At 34.3% G+C, this 27004-nt stretch overlaps 2 protein-coding genes across 4 annotated transcripts in view; both read right to left on the bottom strand.

Annotated features, from left to right (window-relative positions):
• Positions 1–27004, bottom strand: part of LOC136041046 (ubiquitin-like modifier-activating enzyme ATG7) — a 567744-nt gene that overhangs the window by 224546 nt on the left and 316194 nt on the right. The gene's annotated exons all lie outside the window — the stretch shown is intronic.
• The window catches only part of LOC136041047 (delta(9)-fatty-acid desaturase fat-7-like), a 62857-nt gene continuing 45672 nt past the window's right edge, over positions 9820–27004 (bottom strand). For all 3 annotated transcript variants that reach the window (XM_065725585.1, XM_065725586.1, XM_065725584.1), the window contains exons 4-6: positions 23021–23226; positions 14118–14303; positions 9820–10200 (exon numbers count right to left, since the gene is read on the bottom strand). In XM_065725585.1, the coding sequence (XP_065581657.1) occupies positions 9903–10200; positions 14118–14303; positions 23021–23226 (690 nt within the window). In that variant the 3' untranslated portion in view covers positions 9820–9902. The remainder of the gene's footprint in view (positions 10201–14117; positions 14304–23020; positions 23227–27004) is intronic.

Genomic DNA, 27004 nt, shown 5'->3' with positions numbered 1-27004 from the left:
AATCTGTTCAATTGCTTATAGATAATTTGGATGTGTTCAATAGCATTTGCTTATACATAATATGTTGATGCTCAATACACTATACTAGCAAGGGTAAATTGAAGCTGCGCTTACTTATAGAATCGCCATTGAAGTTTTCAAGCAACAAACTAATCCCCTTTTGGGAAGCTTTTTGTACGCTTTGGTTGCTAAATTCCTTTGAATTAATCATCAGTCCATGTTTTCTTCGATTTGTTCCCTAGCATTTGCTTATACATAATATGTTCCATTCTCAAATACATAATCTGTTTAATTGCTTATACATAATTTGGATGTGTTCAATAGCATTTGCTTATACATAATATGTAGATGCTCAATACTCTATACTAGCAAGCGTAAATTGAAGCAGCGCTTACTTGTAAAATCGCCATTTAAGTTTTCAAGCAACATAATAATCCCCTTTTGGGAAGCTTTTAGTACACTTTGTTTCCTAAATTCCTTTGAAATTAATCATCAGTTGATGTTTTCTGCAATATGCTAGCTAGCATTTGCTTATACATAATATGTTCCATTCTCTTATTCATAATCTGTTCAATTGCTTATAGATAATTTGGATTTGTTCAATAGCATTTGCTTATACATAATATGTTGATGTTCAATACTCTATACTAGCAAGCGTAAATTGAAGCAGCGCTTACATGTAATATCGCCATTTAAGTTTTCAAGCAACAAACTAATCCCCTTTTGGGAAGCTTTTAGTACACTTTGTTTCCTAAATTCCTTTGAAATTAATCATCAGTTGATGTTTTCTGCAATATGCTCGCTAGCATTTGCTTATACATAATATGTTCCATTCTCTTATACATAATCTGTTCAATTGCTTATAGATAATTTGGATGTGTTCAATAGCATTTGCTTATACATAATATGTTGATGTTCAATACTCTATACTAGCAAGCGTAAATTGAAGCAGCGCTTACTTGTAAAATCGCCATTTAAGTTTTCAAGCAACAAACTAATCCCCTTTTGGGAAGCTTTTAGTACACTTTGTTTCCTAAATTCCTTTGAAATTAATCATCAGTTGATGTTTTCTACGATATGCTCGCTAGCATTTGCTTATACATAATATGTTCCATTCTCTTATACATAATCTGTTCAATTGCTTATAGATAATTTGGATGTGTTCAATAGCATTTGCTTATACATAATATGTTGATGCTCAATACTCTATACTAGCAAGGGTAAATTGAAGCTGCGCTTACTTATAGAATCGCCATTGAAGTTTTCAAGCGACAAACTATTCCCCTGTCGGGAAGCTTTTAGTACACTTTGGTTCCTTTAAAGTTTTAAGTGTTTCTTTTTTAAGGTTTTAATTCCGTTTCTAAGGTTTTAAATCTAAAATAAAAATTGGACAAAATCGTCCAGAAAAGTGGTGATTAGAAGAGCGTTTCACTACTCAGATTATCCGTTTATTTTTAAGTTAATATTAAAAAAAAATTGCCAGACACCAAATTTTTCAAAGAAAGGTGAAAAGCTATATCGAAGCAAAGGCGAGCAGAAATAAATTCAAACAATTTTTCAAGCGTAAAAAACACTATGAATCGTCATCAATAAGTAAATGAAATCCAAAACAAACAAAAATTACAGTAAACAATCATGTCAAACTTAAAACAACCAGAAAATAGTACAAAGAAGAATGAAGCTGACACCCCCTGTACCTTTTTAAGACCAGAACATAAATTGCAGCTGATTATTTTTTTATTTTATTTTAAGCATTGTGTTTTTATAACCCATAACACCAAACAGAATCACCATAACAACAAGGACTCTTTCTCTTAACTCTGCTTTTTAAAACAGTAAAAAACTTTAGCGTAAAGAGCGGGGCTTTGAGGAGAAAAAGCCCCTTTCATATACAGAGTAATTTCTGTTCGTTTTAAGTTTTAATGTTGCTCCTTACTTTCAGTTAAAAAAACTTTTTTTTTGAATTAATGCATGTTTTGATCTTGGATCTCCGCACATAAATAATTAATTAAAACAAAATTTGCTTATTATTTTTTTTTGGCTAAATGGCTTTCTCATAGTTTTCATCGGAAGATTTTGAGAAAAGAAGGAGCAAGGGAGGAGGCCTAGTTGCCCTCCAATTTTTTGATTACTTAAAAAGGCAACTAGAACTTTGAATTTTTTACGAACGTTTTCATTTGTAGAAAATATTCTTAACTTACGAATTAATTTCCGTAACAAACTTCTATTTTCGTATGTTTTTATTGCGTATACGAGGGGTTTCCCCCCCTTGTCAATACCTCGTTCTTTACACTGAAGCTTAAATTTTGTCTCAACTCCTTAAGAATGACCCCTGAATCATAAAGGCCGTAGAATAAATAGTTGAAATTACTAAAAATACTTTAGCGTAAAGAGCGAGGTATTACAAGGAGGTGAACCCCTCATATACGTAATATTATTTTTAAGTTTTAATGATGGTCCTTACTTTCAGTTGAAAAAAACTTTTCATATCTTTTTTTTTTTGTAATAATGCTAGAAAATCCTGCGCCCTCTTCTTTGAAATTCTCTTCCCCTATGACAAATTCCTCAATGGAAACACCCTTCCACGTAACCCCCCTCCCCCAGCTTCTCCCCGCCCCAACCAAAAAAAATCCCCCTGAAAACGTCTGTATACTTCCCAATAACCATTAATATATGTAAACACAGTTCAAAGTTTGTAACTTGCAGCACCTCCCACAGGGACTGTGGGGTAGTAAGTCGTCCCCAAAGACACAGTTATTAGGTTTTTCGACTATGGTGAATAAAATGAATATCTCAGAATTTTGATCCGGTGATTTTGGGGAGAAATGAGCGTGGGAGGGGGCCTAGGTGCCCTCCAGTTTTTTTGGTCACTTAAAAAGGGCACTAGAACTTTTGATTTCCGTTATAATGAGCTCTTTCGCAACATTTTAGGACCACTGATTTGATACAATCACCCCTGGGAAAAAAACAACAACAAAATAACAAAAAAACAAATAAACACACATCCGTGATCTGTCTTCTGGCAAGAAATGCGAGATTCCGTATTTTTGTAAATAGGAGCTTGAAACTTCTACAATAGGGTTCTCTGATACACTGGATCTAATGGTGTGACTAAATCTAATTCGTTAAGATTGTATGACGCTTAGGGGTGTATCCCCCTATTTTCTAAAATGAGGCAAATTTTCTCAGGTTTGTCGCTTTTGATGGGTATAACTGATGTTGATGAAACTTATATATTTAAAATCAGCATTAAAATGCGATTCTTTTGATGCAACTATTGGTATCAAAATCCTATTTTTTTTAGAGTTTCGGTTACTATTGAGCCGGGTCGCTCCTTACTACAGTTCGTTACCACGAACTGTTTGAAAATTACTGTTTAAAAATAAGGTTTTCAAGTGACAAACTACTCCCCTATTGGGAAGCTTTTAGTTTGCTTAGGTTCCTCTGGTCCGCTTAATACAATTATACCACCATTTGGTGTTCTTCCCAGGGAATTTCAGTTTTTCCATAATTTCCAGTTTTTCCCAGGGAATATTCAGTCTTCATCCGGTATTTATTTTGATGGTAAATATGTGTCATACGTGTTGCCAATGCTTTGAAATAAGCTGACTGGGGAGTGTTGTCTAACGCCTTTTTGGAATCCAAAATCTTGCTTTTTTGGGGAAAAAATGTGTTAATAGCTTCTTGGGGAGCGTTGTCCAACGCTCTTTTGAGATCCAAAATGTCGCTTTTTGGGATCAAAATCAGAAAGTAGAGAGGGTTTTTAATTTCGTCTTTAAGCTAACTTTCAAATTTTAATACAGTGAAAAGCATTAAAATAGGAAAAAATCCCCCGTGTCTTTAAAGAAATGGGGGCGAATAACAGTTCACAGTGTTCTCTGTAGTGTAAAATCAATGCACCGTTTGCTAATTCTGAGACACCCCTCCCCCCCAAAAAAAGTAAAGGCTAGGTAGAATTTTGCGGGGGGTTAACTAATAAAAAGGCACCATGTGCTCACTATTGCTGCTAATTCTAATGCTACTACTATTACTATGGGTAATACTAAAACTAAGGCTAAGAGCACTAAGGGGAAATTTCAGAGAATAATGGGGGGGGGGGTCTCACACTAAATAAAAACACTGTGTGCACGCAGGTTGTTGGAAGAGTATATCAGGAATAACTCCATAGGACATTAAGCTAAGACTTTAAGGGTTACTAATGCTAATACTACCATTGTTACTACTACTACTACTACTACTACTACTACTACTAATGCTCCTGTTACTACTACTGCTGTTTGCAATTTACTGAAAATAATCTATATTTTAAAGATTTTCTTGCGTAAAATTTTAATAAATCCAAAAATTTTTAGACTTCCAAGGAGGAATATAAATATATGATAAACTATCAATCCGCATTCATTTGTTCTTTTCAGTATACCTTGTTGTTATGGTGATTCTGTTTGGTGTTATGGGTTATAAAAACACAATGCTTAAAATAAAATAAAAAAATAGTCAACTGCAATTTATGTTCTGGTCTTAAAAAGGTTTCATTTACTTATTGATGACGATTCATAGTATTTTTTACGCTTGAAAAATTGTTTGAATTTATTTCTGCTCGCCTTTGCTTCGATATAGCTTTTCACTTTTCTTTGAAAAAATTGGTGTGTGGTAATTTTTTTTAATGTTAACTTAAAAATAGACGGATAATCTGAGTAGTGAAACGCTCTTCTAATCACCACTTTTCTGGATGATTTTGTCCAATTTTATATTTTAGATTTAAAATCTCAGAAACAGAATTAAAACCTTAGAAAAGAAACACTTAAAACTTACAAGCTCTAAGTTGTAAAATGCTCTTCAAATGATCATCTTTCCTGATGGTCTTGTCCGATTTTTATTTTAGATTTAAAACCTCAGAAGCATAATTAAAACCTTAGAAAAGAAACACTTAAAACTTACAACCTCTAAGTTGTAAAAGGCTCTTCAAATGATCATCTTTCCTGGTGGTCTTGTCCGATTTTTATTTTAGATTTAAAACCTCAGAAACATAATTAAAACCTTAGAAAAGAAACACTTAAAACTTACAACCTCTAAGTTGTAAAAGGCTCTTCAAATGATCATCTTTCCTGGTGGTCTTGTCCGATTTTTATTTTAGATTTAAAACCTCAGAAACATAATTAAAACCTTAGAAAAGAAACACTTAAAACTTACAACCTCTAAGTTGTAAAATGCTCTTCAAATGATCATCTTTCCTGGTGGTCTTGTCCGATTTTTAATTTAGATTTAAAACCTCAGAAACATAATTAAAACCTTAGAAAAGAAACACTTAAAACTTACAACCTCTAAGTTGTAAAAGGCTCTTCAAATGATCATTTTCCTGGTGGTCTTGTCCGATTTTTATTTTAGATTTAAAACCTCAGAAACATAATTAAAACCTTAGAAAAGAAACACTTAAAACTTACAACCTCTAAGTTGTAAAATGCTCTTCAAATGATCATCTTTCCTGATGGTCTTGTCCGATTTTTATTTTAGATTTAAAACCTCAGAAGCATAATTAAAACCTTAGAAAAGAAACACTTAAAACTTACAACCTCTAAGTTGTAAAAGGCTCTTCAAATGATCATCTTTCCTGGTGGTCTTGTCCGATTTTTATTTTAGATTTAAAACCTCAGAAACATAATTAAAACCTTAGAAAAGAAACACTTAAAACTTACAACCTCTAAGTTGTAAAAGGCTCTTCAAATGATCATCTTTCCTGGTGGTCTTGTCCGATTTTTATTTTAGATTTAAAACCTCAGAAACATAATTAAAACCTTAGAAAAGAAACACTTAAAACTTACAACCTCTAAGTTGTAAAATGCTCTTCAAATGATCATCTTTCCTGGTGGTCTTGTCCGATTTTTAATTTAGATTTAAAACCTCAGAAACATAATTAAAACCTTAGAAAAGAAACACTTAAAACTTACAACCTCTAAGTTGTAAAAGGCTCTTCAAATGATCATCTTTCCTGGTGGTCTTGTCCGATTTTTGTTTTAGATTTAAAACCTCAGAAACATAATTAAAACCTTAGAAAAGAAACACTTAAAACTTACAACCTCTAAGTTGTAAAAGGCTCTTCAAATGATCATCTTTCCTGGTGGTCTTGTCCGATTTTTATTTTAGATTTAAAACCTCAGAATCATAATTAAAACCTTAGAAAAGAAACACTTAAAACTTACAACCTCTAAGTTGTAAAAGGCTCTTCAAATGATCATCTTTCCTGGTGGTCTTGTCCGATTTTTATTTTAGATTTAAAACCTCAGAAACATAATTAAAACCTTAGAAAAGAAACACTTAAAACTTACAACCTCTAAGTTGTAAAAGGCTCTTCAAATGATCATCTTTCCTGGTGGTCTTGTCCGATTTTTAATTTAGATTTAAAACCTCAGAAACATAATTAAAACCTTAGAAAAGAAACACTTAAAACTTACAACCTCTAAGTTGTGAAAGACTCTTCAAATGATCATCTTTCCTGGTGGTCTTGTCCGATTTTTATTTTAGATTTAAAACCTCAGAAACATAATTAAAACCTTAGAAAAGAAACACTTAAAACTTACAACCTCTAAGTTGTAAAATGTTCTTCAAATGATCATCTTTCCTGGTGGTCTTGTCCGATTTTTAATTTAGATTTAAAACCTCAGAAACATAATTAAAACCTTAGAAAAGAAACACTTAAAACTTACAACCTCTAAGTTGTAAAATGCTCTTCAAATGATCATCTTTCCTGGTGGTCTTGTCTGATTTTTATTTTAGATTTAAAACCTCAGAAACATAATTAAAACCTTAGAAAAGAAACACTTAAAACTTACAACCTCTAAGTTGTAAAAGGCTCTTCAAATGATCATCTTTCCTGGTGGTCTTGTCCGATTTTTATTTTAGATTTAAAACCTCAGAAACATAATTAAAACCTTAGAAAAGAAACACTTAAAACTTACAACCTCTAAGTTGTAAAAGGCTCTTTAAATGATCATCTTTCCTGGTGGTCTTGTCCGATTTTTATTTTAGATTTAAAACCTCAGAAACATAATTAAAACCTTAGAAAAGAAACACTTAAAACTTACAACCTCTAAGTTGTAAAATGCTCTTCAAATGATCATCTTTCCTGGTGGTCTTGTCCGATTTTTATTTTAGATTTAAAACCTCAGAAACATAATTAAAACCTTAGAAAAGAAACACTTAAAACTTACAACCTCTAAGTTGTAAAAGGCTCTTCAAATGATCATCTTTCCTGGTGGTCTTGTCCGATTTTTATTTTAGATTTAAAACCTCAGAAACATAATTAAAACCTTAAAAAAGAAACATTTAAAACTTACAACCTCTAAGTTGTAAAATGCTCTTCAAATGATCATCTTTCCTGTTGGTCTTGTCCGATTTTTATTTTAGATTTAAAACCTCAGAAACATAATTAAAACCTTAGAAAAGAAACACTTAAAACTTACAACAACTAAGTTGTAAAATGCTCTTCAAATGATCATCTTTCCTGGTGGTCTTGTTCAATTTTTATTTTAGATTTAAAACCTCCACTTGTGATAAAAATAAATTTATATCATCTCTTTATTTAAGAGTAAAACTTAAATTTAAATCCAAATTCTCTTTAAATTGATAACATATCTTATTGTAAAAATTGGAGGTGGTTTAGTGGATTGATCCTTGGCATCATGGGGCCAAGCTTTAATCCCAGCTACTGCAACTCTGATGCGAATACCTTTTGTGGTCCTTGTGTCTTTAATCCATGGACAAGACTACCGATTTTTTTGTAAATATGCATGGAGTCCAGTTTCGAGGGTTGGAGGACTTTTTTAACGAATAACGATTGAACCTTTTCTAGCGATTAAATAAAAAAAACTAGTTTTTTAACTGAAAGTAAGGAGCAACATTAAAACTTAAAACGAACAGAAATTACTCCGTATATGAAATGGGCTGTCCCCTCCGCAATCCCTCGCTCTTTACGCTAAAGTTTTTAATTGTTTTAAAAAGTAGAATTGTGGATTTAGAATTGTTTTAAAACTCCTTACTTTCAGTTAAAAAAACTGGTTTTTTAATTTCATTTCTGAACGTTTTTTGAATTAATGCATGTTTGATTTTGGCTCTCCGCACATAAATTATTAAAGTTAAATTTCCATATTAATTCTTTTTTTTGCTAAATGGCTTTTTCTTAGTTTTGATCAGACGATTTTGAGAAACAAGGGGTGGGGAAGGAGGCCTAGCTGCGCTCCAGTTTTTCGGTTACTTAAAAAGGCAACTAGAACTTTTAATTTTTAACGAACGTTTTTATTAGTAAAAATTATACGTAACTTAAGAATTAACTTACGTAACAAACTTTTATATTCTTATATTTTTATTATGTATATGAGGGGGTTTGTCCCCTCGTTAATACCTCGCTCTTTACACTAAATCTTAAATGTTGTCCCAATTCTTTAAGAATAACCCCTGAATCAGAAAGGCCGTAGAATAAATAGTTTAAATTACTAAAAATACTTTAGCATAAAGAGCGAGGTATTTATCTTCTCCTAAATACCTCGCTCTTTATGCTAAAGTATTTTTAGAACCCCTAATATGCGTAGTAACCTCTGTTCGTTTTAAGTTTTAATGCTACTCCTTACTTTCAATTAAAAAAACTTTTTCATGTTTATTTTTTCATTGTTTTTTTTATAGTAATACTAGAAAATCCCGCGCCCTTTTCATTGAATTTCTCTTCCCCCATGACATATTCCTCCAAGAAAAGATCCTCCCACATAGCCGCCTCCCCTCAACCCCACCCCCAAACCAAAAAAAATCACCCTGAAAACGTTTGTACGCTTCCCAATTAACCATTACTGTAGGTAAAGACTGGTCAAAGTTTGTAACAAAGTTTGTAAACTGGTCAAAGTTTGGGGGGTAAGTCATCCCCAAAGACACAGTTATTACGGTTTTTGACTATGCGGAACAGAATGGCTATCTCAAAATTTTGATTTGTTGACTTTGGGAAAAAAATGAGTGTTGGAGGGGGCCTAGGTGCCCTCCAATTTTGTTGGTCACTTAAAAAGGGGAATAGAACTTTTCATTTCCGTTAGAATGAGCCCTCTATCGACATCCTAGGACCACTTGGTCGATACGATGACCCCTGGAAAAAAAATAAAAAAATAAAATAAACACGCACCCGTGATCTGTCTTCTGGCCAAAAATACGAAATTCCACATTTTTGTAGATAGGAGCTTGAAATTTTCGCTATAGGGTTTGCTGATACGCTGAATGCGATGGTGTGATTTAAGATTCTATGACTTTTAGGGGGTGTTTCCTCCTATTTTCCAAAATAAGGCAAATTTTCTTAGGCTCGTAACTTTTGATGACAAAGACTAAATTTCATGTAACTTATATATTTAAAATCAGCTTCTTTTGAAAATCTGATTCTTTTGATGTATATTTTAGCATCAAAATTCCGTTTTTTAGAGTTTTGTTTACTATTGAGCCGGGTCGCTCCTTACTACAGTTCGTTACCACGAACTGTTTGATAGTTTCGACATAGTCAAGAAAATATTGCAGCAACAAAATCCTACTATTTTCATGCGCATCTATTTTATCGACTGGAAAAAGAAAGGATTTCCCTAGAATAAATAATTTAGGTTAAAGATAGGAAATGCAACATATTTCCTGTAGTGGATTGATCTCTTCTTAGTGATACGGGACCAGAAGTTCAAACTCAGCTATAGCAACCCACTGCAAGGCTCAAATTTAATTCTGGTAATGAAATCAGCCTGAAACATTCCTTCCGTCACAATTGGCACAATTCCAAGCAGAAAAAAAAGGAGAAAAAATACAATATTTGTTAAAACTAAATTTAATTAAGAGCTAGATTATTGACACTTTAGAAAACTGATGAAACTCACAAAAGAAAATTATCACAGTCACCAATTAACTGGTAGTTCTTCTGCTAACCTCTCCAATGTCCACTTTAACTCTTTTTCATGAGTTCCATCTCCTAATTTTTTAGCTCTGCTCCAAGCCATCTCCAATGAAACCGATTTTCGATCCATTACGAGCCCAAGCCATGCCATACAGTCTATGAAATTTGTAGTTAGGTTAAACCTCCACCAGCCAAGCTCAGCTGCACGATAATCTTGGGGGAAAGCGTGATGATAATTATGCCATCCTTCACCCCCTGTGCATAGTGTGACCAAACCGTTTTCTGTTGCCTTTATGAACCTGAAATTATTAAACATTGCCAATACTAAGGCTCTTAATATCGAAAAATTAGATTAAATTTAATAAATTCAAATTGAAAAAATTTAATAAAGAATGACTTTTCACTTTATGCAGGCATAATCTCACATGTAAAAAAAAAGAACAATAGCCAAGATCTCATATGGCACTTGCGGAGAGGTCGGAAGAGCCAACATTTCGCAATGTTATCGCGGTGATGTTTTTTTGGAGGCTCCCATAATAAGCACCACTGCACGGGATTTCTGCCTCTGAAGCTGAATAGCTTTTTCGATAGTTTTTGGTCGCTTTAAATCCATCGCTTGATTTAGCTCCTTCTACGCTTGCTGGCCCATGCTATACCAAGTTCCAGATTTAATCACCATAAAACGTTATCCAATCTGATAATTTTTGGTAAAAGTGTTAGTCAAGGGCAACATTTTTTTTAAAGTTTTGAAATTAAACAAAAAATTAATGCTAAAAATGCCAGAGCAAGAAAAAAAACTTTTATTAAATATTGTCTTTGTCAGGAAATGAACCTACGACCTTCGGAGTAAAATATCAACGCCATATCCACTGCGCTATGCAGGCTTTCAATGCGACATTTTTAAATACTCTTTCTAAGTTTTTCAAATTAACTGTCCCTCCACCCCTAGATGGTCGAATTGGGGAAGCGGCCATTCCTAATTCAAAATGGTCCGGTCCTTGATATGCCTGCCAACTTTCATCGCCCTAGATTATTTGGAAGTTCCCGAACTAGCAAAAGCGGGGCCGACAGACTGACATAATATGCAGAATAGTCGTACATAACATATTAGACATGCAGACACCCCCCCCCCCTAATGTGTAAATATATAGCTCAAATATATTTCTAAAGTATTCTATTTGTATCTTACTATGGAATATCTCATTAGGATTGAGCGTCAGAGAAATATATTAGAAGAATATTAGGTAGGGGGTATATTATACAAGTACCAAATCAGTTACCAAATTGATCATTTATTTTAATTTCTTTTCATTTTCGGTTTCATTTATTCTTTTAATAGTAATTTATGATCTTTTTTAGTTTGAATTATTATAGGACAGTGTTTCTGTTGGTCTTAAATTTAATTTAGCTCTTTGTGTTCCTCCTGTTACTCTTTTTCAAAATTTCCTGCATTTTTTAATTCCAGTCGCAACTTTATTGAATTGCACTCTTTCAAATGGATAATGACTTACTGCCTTTAGATTTTGATCCATGAATTCTCCATTTGGTTCTATTTCTATCCCCTTTTCTTCTTTATCTGATTTTTCTTCTCCTACATCAGTACTATCGTTTAACTTTCCATTTATCGGATTTTGCTTTTGTTTTTACTTGTAGTCTTAACCATGTACTGACACTTTTGTGCTGCTACTTAGCAGTTCATGTAATGCCACTTTTGTACTACTACTTAGTAGTTCAATGTGTTGTCACTTTTGTACTGGTACTTAGCAGTTTATTTACTACCACTTTTGTGCTGTTACTTAGCAGTTCATGTACTGCCATTTTTGAACTGCTGCTAAGAATTTCAAATACTGCCACTTTTGTACTGCTACTTAGCCGTTCATGTACTGCCCCTTTTATGCTGCTACTTAACAGTTCATAAACTACCACTTTTGTACTGCTGCTTATCAGTTCAAGCACTGCTACTTTTGTCATGTGGCAACTCGTGGAGCCGAGATAATTGCTTCAGATCCTTCTTATTTTCGCCAATAATAAAATCAACAGATTCTTTCATTAAAAAAAAAACTAACTTCTTGTTTGACTTTTCGCATGACTTTTGAATTGCGCAGATTTCAATCCTCTGAGGAGGTGGTAGCTTGGGCGAAGTACGGTTCCGCATTGGCAAAACCCATTGCCTTTGTTTTTCATATTAATGCTTTCAAATACGGTTTAATAGAGAATGTACTGTTTATTTTTTATTATTAGCTGTTATTGTGCTTTCATGTATAACTTTTTAGTTCAGTTGCAATTTTAACTTTGGTTTTTCAAGCTTCAAAGGAATTTACTTTTTTCAACAAAAAGAAATGTGCAGGGTCTGAGTAAATAAGAAACCATAATATGTATTTTAAAAGTTTACTACAAGCTCTAATAGAAAAATTTACTTCTTATGTCAGATTAAGAAAAAAAACACAAAAGACCAAAGCGAAAAGAAACAGCAAACAAACCCTAAGAACATGTAGCATAAAAACGTATATATGTGCATATTTACATATATAAATATTTACATATATATATATATATATATATATATATATATATATATATATATATATATATATATATATATATATATACATATATATATATATATATGTATATATATACGCATAGCTTACGGCTACGCGGTAAGCTTCTATATATGAATTCTCAATGTCGCTTGTCTTCTAACCGCAGACAATGTGAGCCCCTTTTTGATATCATGGCGTCACCACAGGTTTGATACAACCACTGTGGGAAAAATACCAATTCTTTCTTAAAATTGTTACCTATTTAGATCGTTTATACGTTTATGTATTCGATACGTCTATGTATCATTTAAATCGTTTATATAAATCAATGTGATTGCGTTATTCATGTCTTGGCGTCACCACAGGTTCGATACAACCACCAGTGGAAAATATGAATTCTTTCTTAAAATTGTAACCTATTTAGATCCTTCTTGAGGCCAAAAATATCAATTTGTCAGTTTTAAGAAGAAAAAATGTAGCCAAATTCGAGGCCAAGCCCAGGCATGGCTATGCGACAAGCATGTATATATCGATCCTAATTGTCTCTTATCTTTTAACCGCAGACAATGTGAGCCTCTTCTTGATTTTATGTCATCATCATAGGATCGATACGACCACCATAGGATAAATACAAATTCTTTATTAAAGTTGTGACGTTTTTATATCGTTTTAGTGGCCAGAAATGTCGACATGCCAGTTAAGAAAAAAACTATTTATCCAATTTCGAAGCAGGACCCCGGAACTCGGCATGTGGTAGGCTTGTATATATTGATTGTCGTTGTACGTTGCAACCTCCGAATGAGTCAGCTTTGTTTGCTATTTTTACCTCGGGAAAATAGAGGGTACATATAATACATATAACGTTGAAGGGTCCCAATGACTTGTAATCAAAAATTACTTACCAAAAAAAACTAGCCAGGTTACCTCAGAGTCACTACCTATGTGCAATTTACCGATCATTCACTGAGGTCTATTCTCAAAAAAAAAAATGTACAGCATAATCCACTACAAGAAAAAAACTATTTATCCAATTTCAAAGCAGGACCCCGGAACTCGGCATGTGGTAGGCTTGTATATATTGATTGTCGTTGTACGTTGCAACCTCCGAATGAGTCAGCTTTGTTTGCTATTTTTACCTCGGGAAAATAGAGGGTACATATAATACATATAACGTTGAAGGGTCCCAATGACTTGTAATCAAAAATTACTTACCAAAAAAACTAGCCAGGTGACCTCAGAGTCACTACCTATGTGCAATTTACCGATCATTCACTGAGGTCTATTCTCAAAAAAAAAATGTACAGCATAATCCACTACACAAGTCACCTCTAGGAGCTACTTCAAAGTCATTTGCCATGTTTCATTCACTTATTATAAGGTCTGTTCCTAAAGAAGTGTATATCAGGCAAGGCCGTATCCAGGGGCAGGGGTGCTAGGGGGTTTGAACCCCCTCTCTGCAATGTTTATCCGACTTGTAGAACCGAATACGTAAAAATGAATGTAAACCAGTTTTGATGCGTTAAAAAAAAATTGTCCCTCCCCCGACAAAATTCTTTTGTACCCCCCCCCCCCCGCCACCTAAGAAAAATCCTGGATATGTATCTAATAGAAGGACTGACTGGCTATGTAGCTCCTGAGTGCAAATTCAAAATTACCAACCAAATGTCACTTACCTATCATAAGGCTTATCCCCAAAGAAGTGTGCCGCAGAATTCACTAGCCAAGTCATATGTAAAGTAAACACGTAGCGGCTGAACGTTGGAAAGAAATAAGACACAAGTATTGATTCATTCCATAGAACGACAGGGAGAACTCCAGGTAAGACAAAGCAGAATAAAATGGCCAAGGGCCTATAGAACCTAAAAGAAAGATATTTTGTAAAATTCAGCTTCTTCAATTTTCTTTAAAAATCTTCGACTGAAATTGTTGATGTGTTAAGAATACATTCTGATCAACATTTATTAATATTAATTCTAAAAATACTTAGTTTGACTAAATAAACCTAAAACGGACAGAAGTTAAAATGAAAAGTCAAGTCAAACGAACAAAAATCAACCCAAATGAAGCTAGCACCTCTTGGTGATGATATATTGTCTCTGAAGGTGGTGGATGTATTTGTAGAAAAAAGCTCTTGACGCAACACCAAAACTCTCACGCGAACGTTGTCAAATATTGCCTTTGACGCTCTGATTAGGATCCCCTGGTGTGATGTTGGTAACGTTTTAAGGGTTCCTGCAAAAGTGGTATCCATGCTTGGGAACAGGCACAGAGGAATAATTGAGCTGGATATTAAGAGGTCCTATAGAGCAAATAATTAGCCACCACCCCTAGATACCCCTAGATAGCTTTGTCGCATAGGTGGCTCGGACCAAATTGAGATATGCACCCTCAAGGGAGATTTGAGGTGTAGTGGAATCCAGAAGACAGATCTGGTCAACTCTCTTCATAGCTTTACCCTTAAAGATGAAGTCAGAATGTGCGCAGGAGAGCTTCGATCCGATGGTCATCAGCTTTTGAGCTATAGATACATTGAAATTGGTCATCTTGACATTAGATCGCTTTGTATCGCTACTAGACCTTACTGTAAAAGCACGGAAACTTGTAGAGGGTCATCATGTTTATTGATGGCTGCATAGACCATGGCATTGCCAGAAAAATGGTATAAAGGGGCTATTGAGATTGTCCCCTATGGTGCACATATAGACGAAGAAAAGTATGGGTCCCAAGCAGACGAAAGTAAATTCAATGCAATAGAAGTCTTTTCAACATGACCTAATGCCAGACTATATTAAGAGCAGTCTAATAATTAAATCATAATTTCATGCCACTGGCCTGGCCTGGCCTGGAAGCTGCCACCCAATTTGAAGCTCCACATTAGAGCAGTCAAGTAGTGTGTTACTCACTAGAATTAGTGAGTGTTACAGTGAGTGTTACTAGACAGAATTAATGCTCTTTATCACTAATAAGGTTAATTGAGTTCATGCATGAGTGAAGTTTTATTTGGAAATGCTTGCATAGACCTCATAAATGTGAATAACGAGGCTAATTGTGCTATTAAATTAAAAAAAAAAGTTTTTTTAATTGAAAGTAAGGAGCGACATTAAAACTTGTAACGAACATGAATTATTCCGTATGCGAAAGGGGATGTACCCTCCTCAACGCTCTGCTCTTTATGCTAAAGGCTTTTATTGTTTTAAAAAGTAGAGTTGTGAGAAAGACTCAAACTTTAGCGTAAAAAGGGAGCGGACAGTCCCTTTCATATACTGAATAATTTCTGTTCGTTTTAAGTTTTATTGTCACTCCTTACTTTCAGTTAAAAAATGTACGTTTTTGAATTAATGCAGGTTTTGATTTTGGCTCACCGCACATGAATAATTTAAACAAAATTTGTATATTAATTTTACTTTTTTTTGTCTAAATGGTTTTCTCAAAGTTTAGATCGTAAGATATTGACAAAAAAGGGGCTGAGGAGGGGGCCCAGTTGCCCTCCGATTTTTTTGTTACTTAAAAAGGCCACTAGAACTTTAAAAATTTTATTTACGAGCGTTTTTAATAGTAATAAATATACGTAAATTACAATTTAACTTACATAACAAACTTCTCTATTCGTATTTTTTATTACGTATATGAGAGGGTTTAGCCCCCTCGTTAATACCTCGCTCTTTACACTAAAGTTCGAATTTCGTTTCAATTCTCTAAGAATGACCCCTGAATCATAAAGGCCATTTAATTAGAATACATTAGAATAGAAAACGACTCTTTTGAAATTACAAAAATACTTTAGCGTAAAGAGTGAGGTATTGAGGTGGGGACGAACCCGCTGACATACGTAGTAATTTATGTTCATTTTAGGTTTTAATATTACTCCTTTCTTTCATTTGAAAAAGCTTATTTTTTTTCTATTTAACTTCTGAACGTTTTTGAATTAATGCAGGTTTTGTTTTTGGCTCATTGTGTATGAATAATTAAAACGAAATTTGCATATTAGCTTTACTTTTTTTGGCTAAATGGCTTTCTAAAAGTTTTGATCGGACGGGTTTGAAAAACCGGGGCGGGGTAGGGGCCTAGTCACCCTCCAATTTTTTTTTGTTTGCTTAAAAAGGCCACTAGAATTTCAAATTTTATTTACGATCGTTTTATTACTAATAAATATACGTAACCTACAAATTAACTTACGTAAAGAACTTCTATATTCTTTTATTTTTATTAAGTACAAGGTGGTTCACTCCCTCGTCTATACTTCACTCTTTACACTAAAGTTCAGATTGTGTTCCAATTCTTTAAGAATGACCCTTAAATTACAAAGGCTGTTTAATTAGAATAAATAGCTCTTTTGAAATTACTAAAAATACTTTAGTGTAAAAAGCGAGGTATTGAGGAGGGGAAGAACCCCCTCATATACGTAATAATTTCTGTTTGTCTTAAGATTGAATATTGCTCCTTACTTTCAGTTGAAAAACTTTTTTTTTATGTGATTTCTTATTGTTTCTTTTTAAATAATGCGGAAAAACCCAGCATTTATGAAAATTCTCTTTCCCCATGATAATTTCCTCCACCGAAAGATCCTATCACGTAATCCCCTCCCCTCCCCCCCCAAGAAAAATTTTCCTGAAACCGTCAGTATATTCCTAATAACCAAAACTATATGTAAACAATGGGCAATGTTCATAAATTGCAGCCCTAATCGCGGGGACTGTGGGGTATTAAGTTGTCCTCAAGAACATAGTTATAAGATTTTTTTATAATTCTGAACAAAATGGCTATCTCAAAATTTGGATCTGGCGACTTTTAGAAAAACGAGCGTGGGAGGGGGCCTATTTGCCTTCCAATTTTTTAGCCACTTAAAAATGACACTAGAACTTTTAATTTCCGTTAGAATGGGCCCTCTTGTGACATTCTATGACCATTGGGTCAATAGGAGCACCCCTGGCGGAAAAAACAAACAAAAGAACACACATTTGTGATCTTTTTTCTGGCGAAAAATACAAAATTCCACATTTTGCCGATTTTATGACTGCTAGGGTGTGTTTTTTCCCCTTTTTTTGGAAAACAAGGCAAATTTTCTCAGTCTCGTAACTTTTGATGGGCAAGACTAAACTTGACGAAACTTATATATTTAAAATCAGGATAAAGATACAATTCTTTTGCTGTATTTATTTGCATCAAATTTCAGTTTTTTACAGTTTCGGTTACTATTGGGTCGCTCCTTACTACAGTTCGTTACCACGAACTGTTGGATCTGAGCAAATTTGAGTAGGACTATCTGGCTTAGGAACCAGAAGTACACGTGCACACTTTTACGACCACGGGAATGATCTCGACTGAAAGCAGATCCAAAAGAATTCGATCTAGGGCTAGCTTGTTCTTTTTTATGATTATTAAGTATAACATTTCCTATTTTATCTAAGCCGGATAATTTGGTCAATTATTGGTACTATAAAACCGCTGGAGTCTTGGTGTAAGGTAGTGGACATGGTCTATGGCGGTATCCGGGCCACCCCTTTTCGATCTTATTTGGGCCTTCTCTTCGTCCCATGACCTTCAAACATAAATTACGAAACAATTCAAAAGGGATAGCTTTGTAATCTATTTTCATTCCCAATTTTTGTGTGCTTCAACGTAATTTTGTTTTAGGGTTTTCTCGGCAATGGAAACTACTTATGTAAGTTTTTTCCCGTCCAGGAAAACTTCTCCCCATTTCTGGTCCCATTTCAGAGGAATTTGTTTTTTGACAATCTTTTGGGCGATTAATACGCTTGGTCCAATAATCTCAAAATGTAAGTTTTAAGCAAATCATAGAAATGGTTTCTGACCTTTTTTTGGGCCTTATTTTTGTGAGTACCGTGTTCGCAGACTTTTTTTTGTAAATAGTTTTGGGACACAGATAATATGTCTCTGGAGCAAATTATTGTTGCCCCAGGGATCAGTAATTTCATCAGTAATTTCAAATTAGTCACAGACAAGCAGCTCATCGTCCTTTTCATAGCCCCCTAATACACCCCCTTTGAATAAAATTTGAACACCTTTTTTCCATTTTAAAAGCTCTGTATAAAGCGTAGACAATTTGAATAATTAACTTCCTGGGGTTATGCGGGCTGTATCATCTGCGGTAGCATAATCTTTGAAAATTTTAACTATTCTAAAAAAAAAACCTGTGAAAACTTTGATCTGATGTAATAGGGCTACCTTGGAGATACCATGAGGTAAAAAGGAAACGGAACAGGGCTTATTGCCATCTACTTACCTCTGATCCTGAGACAGGACACTCTAAATTTCAATTTCTAATTGAATGCAAAGTTAGCAAAATAAAAAAGGCAGTTTTACTTGTGGATTTATATAACATTTAACTAAAAAATTCTTGTCTCAACATTTGTTTCTTTTTTAATTACATCTTTGGGGGAAGACAATGACTGATATAAAAAAGTAACTATAATTCACAGAGAGGAGAATGGCTGTAGAATAACCTGCAGTATATTTTTAATATTAATTTGTTGTGTATATTTTTTCTGCATAAACCATATTTTTATACACATATTTTTGTGTATAAACTATATTTTGTTATATATATTGTGTATATACATATTTTTGTGTATAAACTATATTTTCAACATAAACAGTAATTTATAGAAATTTATTAGTCTTTCCTGAAAAGTCTATGGACTAAAAGATTAGCCACCGATTTGAATGTAACAGAAGGAAATTTTTATTTATTTTTATGGAAGCTATACATACTGAATCATTTGTTGGTCCACTTGAATTATTAGTTAGTAATATTTTTTTTTGGTTATTCGAAATATTAGAATTCGCCCAAAAGATACCCGTTGTTTGTCTGGAAAACTTCTCAGCATAAGAAATTTCGAAAGGGAAGGTAGTAAAATCAGTTGGAAAATGAATTGAGCTTACAACTCCAGCAATAAGGTTCTAGATGTTAGAGACATGTAAGCAAGAATTCACCCCGTGTAAGGGAAGCACAATGTCTCTGTGGGTGGGAAGCAATACTTTAAAAATAGATCCAAGATAGACATGGTATGTTAAAAATAAGAGATAACTTGAGACTACATGTGCAGACGAGCTAACCCACTCCCCTCTCCCTCCGTGTATCTGCCTGAAACTAGCGCCAACATTCTTCCTCATTTTATTCCGGTAGATTAATTCCCTCCCCCACCTAAGAAATTAATGGTACCTAAGTCTTCCTAATCTGACAATACGTAGTTTTGTCTTTTAATTATAGACATTCTATCCATCAAATCAAAAAATGTGCTCTGATAAAAACTTGACATGTGTTTCATCACTTGTAAAATAATAAACTTAAAACATTTAGCTCATATTTTAACAATACAAGTGACATCATTTAGAAATTTTCTCTACTAATCTTCACAAAACTAATACTGCACAAATTGCTCTTGGCAAATTTGCTTAATCAGTCCAACTTTAAAACTGAGTCCATAAGGATATAAATATGGCATGCTAAGAACATAAGAAATTATACTTGAAACTTAGGTATATTAGCTAAATACTTTTATCTGTGAATTTAAGATGACATGTAATTTACGAATCCCTTGCATAATACTGTTTTTGGTTTTAGTTTTTTCAGTACAAATATACACAGTAAACTGTACAGTACAAGTTAACTATGATTGCTGTGATAAAATACCTACAGTTACAAATGGAATATAATTTTTAGTTTAATAGCAGAATAATTATAAATTAATCTATGGTATAAAGATATAACGTATAAATTTTTTTTTATATACTAAATACAATTCATACCATACCATATATAGTTTATTTTGTCTGTACTAAATACAATTCATAGAATATTATACCATATATAATTCTCGTACATGGCATTAATAACTTAGAGAGAGGACTTACAACCGCAGAGAGAGAGAGAGAGAGAGAGAGAGAGAGAGAGAGAGAGAGAGAGAGAGAGAGAGAGAGAGAGAGAGAGAGAGAGAGAGAGAGAGAGAGAGAGAGAGAGAGAGAGAAAGAGAAAGAGAGAGAGAGAGAAAGAGAGAGAGAGAGAGCATTAATTACTTTTCAACTTCAGTGAATTATTTTTTCAACTTCAGTAATTACTTTTTCAACTTCAGTGGAGTTTTAAAATTTCCAGGAAAACAATAAAAACGTTTTTGCTCATGGAGTACACGGTGTCAAGAGAAAACTATTCTAGGTGAGAAAGTAAACTTCTCTAGAACAATTATGTCTCGTACTAATTCAAAACACTAAATTATCTTTTGGAGGATTGCAGAGCAAAAATCGATATATCTTCTGGATTTCTTGGAAATAATTTAGGAAAAGTCAATCTCAAATGAAATTTTGATTTTTTTAAATTATTGCTACTACTACTAACAACTCACCGCAGCACCAGGCCGCCTGAGGCCAACAGAGTTACACACACTCCTCCATCCCAGTCTATTCAAAGCCTCCCTTTTTACACTCTCCCAGGAAGTTCACATTTCCTTTAAATCTTTCTTTATGACTTCCTCCCACTCCAGACGAGGACGATCTGATTTCCGTTTAGCTCTACACGGTAGGCCGAAAAGGACAATCTTCGACAATCTGTCATTCTTCATCCGCAAAACGTGCCCTAGCCGTATCAACCTTTCTTTCATTTACAGTCCTAGAAAGTAAGATTGGACCGCATTTTTTGCTTGCTGAAATTTTTAATTTGATGTACCCGGTATTTTAATTACAAAATACTATGAAACACACAAAAGATGACATGAACTTTATTACAAGTGAAATTCCTTCCTTGACAAAGAAATGATTCTCAAATTTGTTATGACGCATCCAATTTGTGTTATTCAACGTGGATAGACAAATATTGATCATTTGATAGTCTGCTAAGGGATCCATTACAATAGTATAAATGGGTGTACTTTAGTCGATGGAATTGTAATTTATTTAAAACTGAAAGGTAGCCGTAGAAAAAATTTGCACTAATTTCATCATTGAGGATTGATGACTTTCTAAAATTTGAGTAACATTTTGTAACAATAAGCTGTTCCTTTAAAACACTTTGATGGACGAAGAAGCACATTTTTCCAACCAAGAATATAAACAAAATTGAACCAATTATTTAACCCCGGGAGAACCCCTTGTTTCATCGGAGTGCAGCTCCGATGAAACAGTTTCACAACTAACCACTCTTGGAAATTTTCACTCATAGCATCATATTCGACTCTGTGAGCTTCATTCTTGCTCGGGAGAGCGGGTATCCTTTAAAGCATTTTTGATGGACGAAGAAGCACATTTTTCCAACCAAGAATCGGAATAGAACCGAACCAATTATTCAACCCCGGGAGAACCTCTTGTTTCATCGGAGTACTACTTGAAGTTCAGCTCCCTAAGTTATTTTCAACTTTTGTCAAAACCTTGATGTACAAAACTACTGAAGCTGCTTTATTTGTTTGCTGCAGTATCTAAACAATGAACAAATTCTAATTTTGTTCTAATTATTTTTCTAATCCTTTATTCTAATTCTATTTATTCTAATTATTTATTCTAATTATTTTTATTATTTTTCTATACCATTAGTCCACATCTGTAGGGTGAGCCAAAAAAAAAAAATTATTCAATTTATTTTTTACCTCCATCTTTATCCAAAGTTGACATTCATTTGGAATGAAATAAGCTAATTATTACCATCAAATAAATTAAGTGTGAATTTTAGCGTTAACAAGATCATTCCAATGTGTCTATGAATTCTCTGTAACACTATGCCTTTGGTACCCAGATCTGTTCATCTCAATATCTAAAATCGAGGCAGTAAAAACTTGGGATCACAAAAAAACAATTGGGGCAGATTTTTCGATTTTTTTTCTAGAACAAGTAAGTGGATCTTGGAACTGGGCTTTTTCAGGTTTGTAAAACAAAATACAAAAAATGACAATTTTCAAATCTAGGAACAATTATTAGTCTCACCTCCCACTTGGTGTAACTATTTTGAAGGGTGTCGTCTACGGGATTTTTTTCTGCAGTTTTCCTTGGTAAAAGAAACAACGAATACTTCGCTGGAGACAAAATATGCTACATTCAAGTGACTTGACATTTTTTTTTGCACTTAGGGCGGAGAGGTGGAAGTTGTGTATCAACGATATTTTAAAAGGTGGTGAAAGTAACGATCCCATCAGTACCCAACGTATGCACTATCATGTTATCTATAATATGTTGTTCATTTTCTTGAGCATCACAATTAGCAAGCATCCAAGATCGTATCCAGGAGGGGGGTTAGAGGGTTTGAACCTCTCGCCCCCTGAAATGTTTGTCCGACTCGTAAAAACGTAACAAAATGCACATAAACAAATTTCGATGTGTTTATTAAAGTTTTTTGTCCCCCCCCCCCAGCAAAAAAATAACCCTCGAACAAAATCCCGGGTACAGCCTTGCAAGTAGCAAACCTAATTTTAGAAAGTTCCAAAATTCTTTTGAACCGAATTATCAAACCGCTGCTTCCACTTTAGATCCAAAGAGGGCTGATCAGGGTACCAAAGCGCCGACTTTAGTTTTTCCCGATGACTTGGTCTTTTCCTGTGAAATTGATTTTTATTGGACCTTTTCCCAATAATATTACCTTCTTTGGAATGCGACTACAGGATCATCCAAAAGATCTGCACAGTCTATCTTCCTCCCCTTCTCTATCACCATTTTATCTTTTTTCATCATGAGCCATCCCATATGAGCAAAGAAAAATCCCCTTTTTGAATTATGAGGATCGCCATCTGTTTCGCTAAACTTGTGATGAACTCTATGATCCCGGCACCATTCATATATGTCATTCTGAAATGGAGAAAGAAGGTCAGTAATTGGGTAAATAATTGATAGTGTGAAGAAGGTGGGAGAACCGGGCTAATGGAATTTTCATGGATCAGTTCAATATAAAAAACTAAAAATCTATGAAAGTTCAATACCCAAGCTTATTTCATTTCTTCAAAATATCAGAAGGAAGGCCTATCCCATAGCATATGTTTTCAATAAAAAAAAAAGGCATTTACCAAAATGACCCCAGGAACCTCCTCTTTATTTGAGATAATCAGGAGGGTTATTTGGTCAACCAATAAAACATTAGGTAACATTCTGCACGTGTTTGCAATGCAGGTGACCATGATTACAGCCATCTACCACCCACTTTCTAGAAATAGTTATGATGCTTCTAACAATATAAAACAGAGGGTTATAGTACATAAATGTATTACCAATCGGTTTTCAAACCAAGCAAACTAATGGCAAATAGTGACAATTTCTTCAAGTGGACGGTAGCTTGAACATGCAGGTGCGTTCAAGGACATTTCCCTTTATGCCTGATTATAAGCAACAGAAATGCCCTTAGTGAACTGTAATCAGGATTATATCCATTTTTTTTTGAAGGGGAGGAGTGTTTTACAAAAGAATTTTTCAGGGAGGGTGGAAAAAAATAAAAAAAAAAAAAAAAATTTTATATTCATTTTTGTTACGTTTCTACGAGTCTGACAAGCTTTTTTGTGGGGGGGGGTAGGGCTCAACCTTCTTAACTCCCCCTTGATATGGCATTGACTACAACCATCCTATTGAGCTCTAATGAAACACAAATCCAATTTTTCAGGGCATTGACATATCAAGCAAGTACATTTAAGGCATCAACTGAAAACACTGACTCGCCATCTTTTAGTGAAGAGCAACAAGGAAGTGGTTCCCAATCTCCCTTAGAAATTCTTCAGATAAGTGAACGAACAGACATATCATCAAATTTCTCTGGGTCTCGATCATTGGACATATGGGAAGAGGAGACTAAAAGTAAGGAACACTTTGATGATGAAGAGTATGAAAAATAAAATTTAATTAGAGAAATAGACGTCATTTCTATTTTTTCGAGCGGTGGGTGGGGGAGGGTTGCAAGAAGGCAGTTTACTTTCCAATAATTTAGAAAGTTTTTAAATGAACTTCAAAATTATGATTTGTGAGAAACTGTTTTGTGTGTTGCCAGGCTTATTCTTTTCGTCAAAACACATGTCTGTGCTAGGTAAAAAGGTAATTCACATTTTTAAATTAAAATAAATCAAACAGGTAAATTAAAATAGACTTTTACATAAATAACGTCAACACGGAAAATATTAAGATATCGCTATTTTTGTTTGAAGTTTGAAAGGGTAAGGAAAGCGAAGAAAATAAATACACGCCCTGCACGCCAGGAGCCATGAATCCATCAGGGAGCCTCCACCATATGGGCGCGGAAGCAGGACCACTAACTTCATTTTAGATTTGTTTGATGTGTATATTTTGTTTATTATGTACTGTACAGCATTTTTAAGTTAACAAAGTAGTATATTTACTAAACATTATTTTTTCTTAATTACCACTTGAAGAAAAACGTGCAATTGAATACTTGGGGCAAGCCCACGCCACCTTTACTGTTCCATAGTGTGTGGTTTGGTATTAATTATAAAGTTATTTCCCAACATAAATTATTAGGCAGGTCTAAACACGATTAGGCTTGTCTTTTCACAAATTTGGGGGGGATGGCCCCTGGAAACCTACCATTCTTCTGAAGGGTATCCCATACCCCCAATATTCCTAGACGTGGACCGCTCTTTCTCCCTCTAATCAAAATGTAGAATGGACGTTAAAAGGACACTTGAATGTTTTCTTACAATGAAAGACCTATAAATTTGAACAGAGGCAGAGAGCTCTTTAAAGGTTTAGTTCCTCTTTTAGTCAGTAATCAGTTCTACAAATACAGAAGAGACAAATACAAATTACTTCCTGCCCTTGGAAAGATTTCGCTCCAGTTGCAACTTATGAGAACCAAGATTACCAGCTAAATTTGGACAATCGGCAGGATAATAAAAATCCTAACAATATCTGTAAGCCTTATTTCATTGATAGATGTGAATCAATCAAATGCACAAACTCGTGTTAGAGGTAGAATTTAGGAAATTTAGAATTAGGAAACTTTGTAGAATTTAGGAAACTTATGACACATATTAGAGGTTAACCAAGGTAAATGTGGCTCGTTTCTTTGTTTAAACTTTTAATAACTAAAAGAATGACTGTTGCCAGAGAAGCTGCACGTAGAAAAACAAGAGCTAAGAGCTCATTTGGCAATTGTGACGAGGTTGGAAGAGCCAAGAGCAAAGAGCTCATATGGTATGAGCTCTAGCAAAATTGATGGAATCAATAGAATGCTTTAAAGAAAAATCAGAGGCTTAATACCGGTCGGGATTTAAAATAAGAGCTCTGAGTCACGAGGTCCTTCTAAATATCAAAATTTATTAAGATCCGGTCGCCCACTCGTAAGTTAAAAATCCCTCAATTTTTCTAATTTTTCCTCTCCCTTCAGCCCCCACATAGTCGAATCGGAGAAAACGACTTTATCAATTCAATTTGTGCAGCTCCCTGACACGCTTACAAATTTTCATCGTCCTAGCACGTTCAGAAGCACCAAACTCGCCAAAGCACTGAACCCCACTACCTAACTCCACGAAAGAGAGCGGATCCAGTCCTGTTACGTCAATCACGTATCTACGACATTTATAAGGGTTTTCCAAGATTTCCGATTTCCACCTCCAGCCCCCCCCCCCGTGTCAAAAGATTTGTTTGGAATTTGAATTAATAGCTCTGAGACATGAGTACCTTCTAAATGTCAAATTTCATTGAGATCCGGTCACCCATTCTTAAGTTAAAAATACCTCAATTCTTCTGATTTTTCCAAATCAACAACCCCCAGCTCCCTCAAAGAGAACGGATTCATACCAATTACGTCAATCTCGTATCTATAACTTGTGCTTATTCTTCCCATAAAGTTTCATCCCGATCTCTCCACTCTAAGGATTTTCCAAGATTTCCGGTTTCCAAGATTTCTGTTTCCCCCTCCAACCCTCTATGTCCCCGCATCCGATTCGAATTGAATATGGAGCATTTGATACATACGATTCTTCTATATATCAAGTTTCATTAAGATCCGATCACCCATTCGTAAGATACCTCAATTTTGACGTTTTACAAGAATTCCGGTTTCCCCCTCCAACTCCCTTCAATGTCACTGGATCTGGTCGAGATTTATAATGAGAGTTTTAAAGCTAAAGATCCTTCTAGATATTAGATTTCATTTAGATCTGGTCACCCGTTCGTAAGTTACAAATACCTCATTTTTTCTATTTTTTTCGAATAATGCTCAGTTTATTGAACAATTTCTGTGTCCCAAGCCACTCTAGGTTCAAAATTAATTAGAAGTCCCCCCAATAAATCTAAGTTCAAAAAATGATAAAATATCATTGCAAAGATTATTTTTCTAATAGAATAATCACAACTGATATATTTATATAATCTTCATTTTGTATGTTTAAAATAGCACATGTGATTTTTTTTTGTCATAAGTATATTTAATGCTATTTTAAGACATGAAAAAAATTTGAAAACAAATGGGGGGTAGTGGGGCCCTGAAGGTGTTTTTGTGGTCCTGGAGGAGGAGATTGGGCCCTTGAGGGGAACTTAAAGACCCAAACTCATACGCAAGCCTGGTAATGGAAAACTACCGTGCTCAGGACCATTACATTACAAAAAGGATATCTGATCCGTTGTA

This window comes from Artemia franciscana, chromosome 21, assembly GCF_032884065.1.
Source record: "Artemia franciscana chromosome 21, ASM3288406v1, whole genome shotgun sequence".
In the NCBI taxonomy this organism is placed as follows: Eukaryota; Metazoa; Arthropoda; class Branchiopoda; order Anostraca; family Artemiidae; genus Artemia; species Artemia franciscana.
The sequence above is the reverse complement of the archived record's forward strand: the minus strand, read 5'-3'. Positions and strand labels throughout refer to the sequence as shown.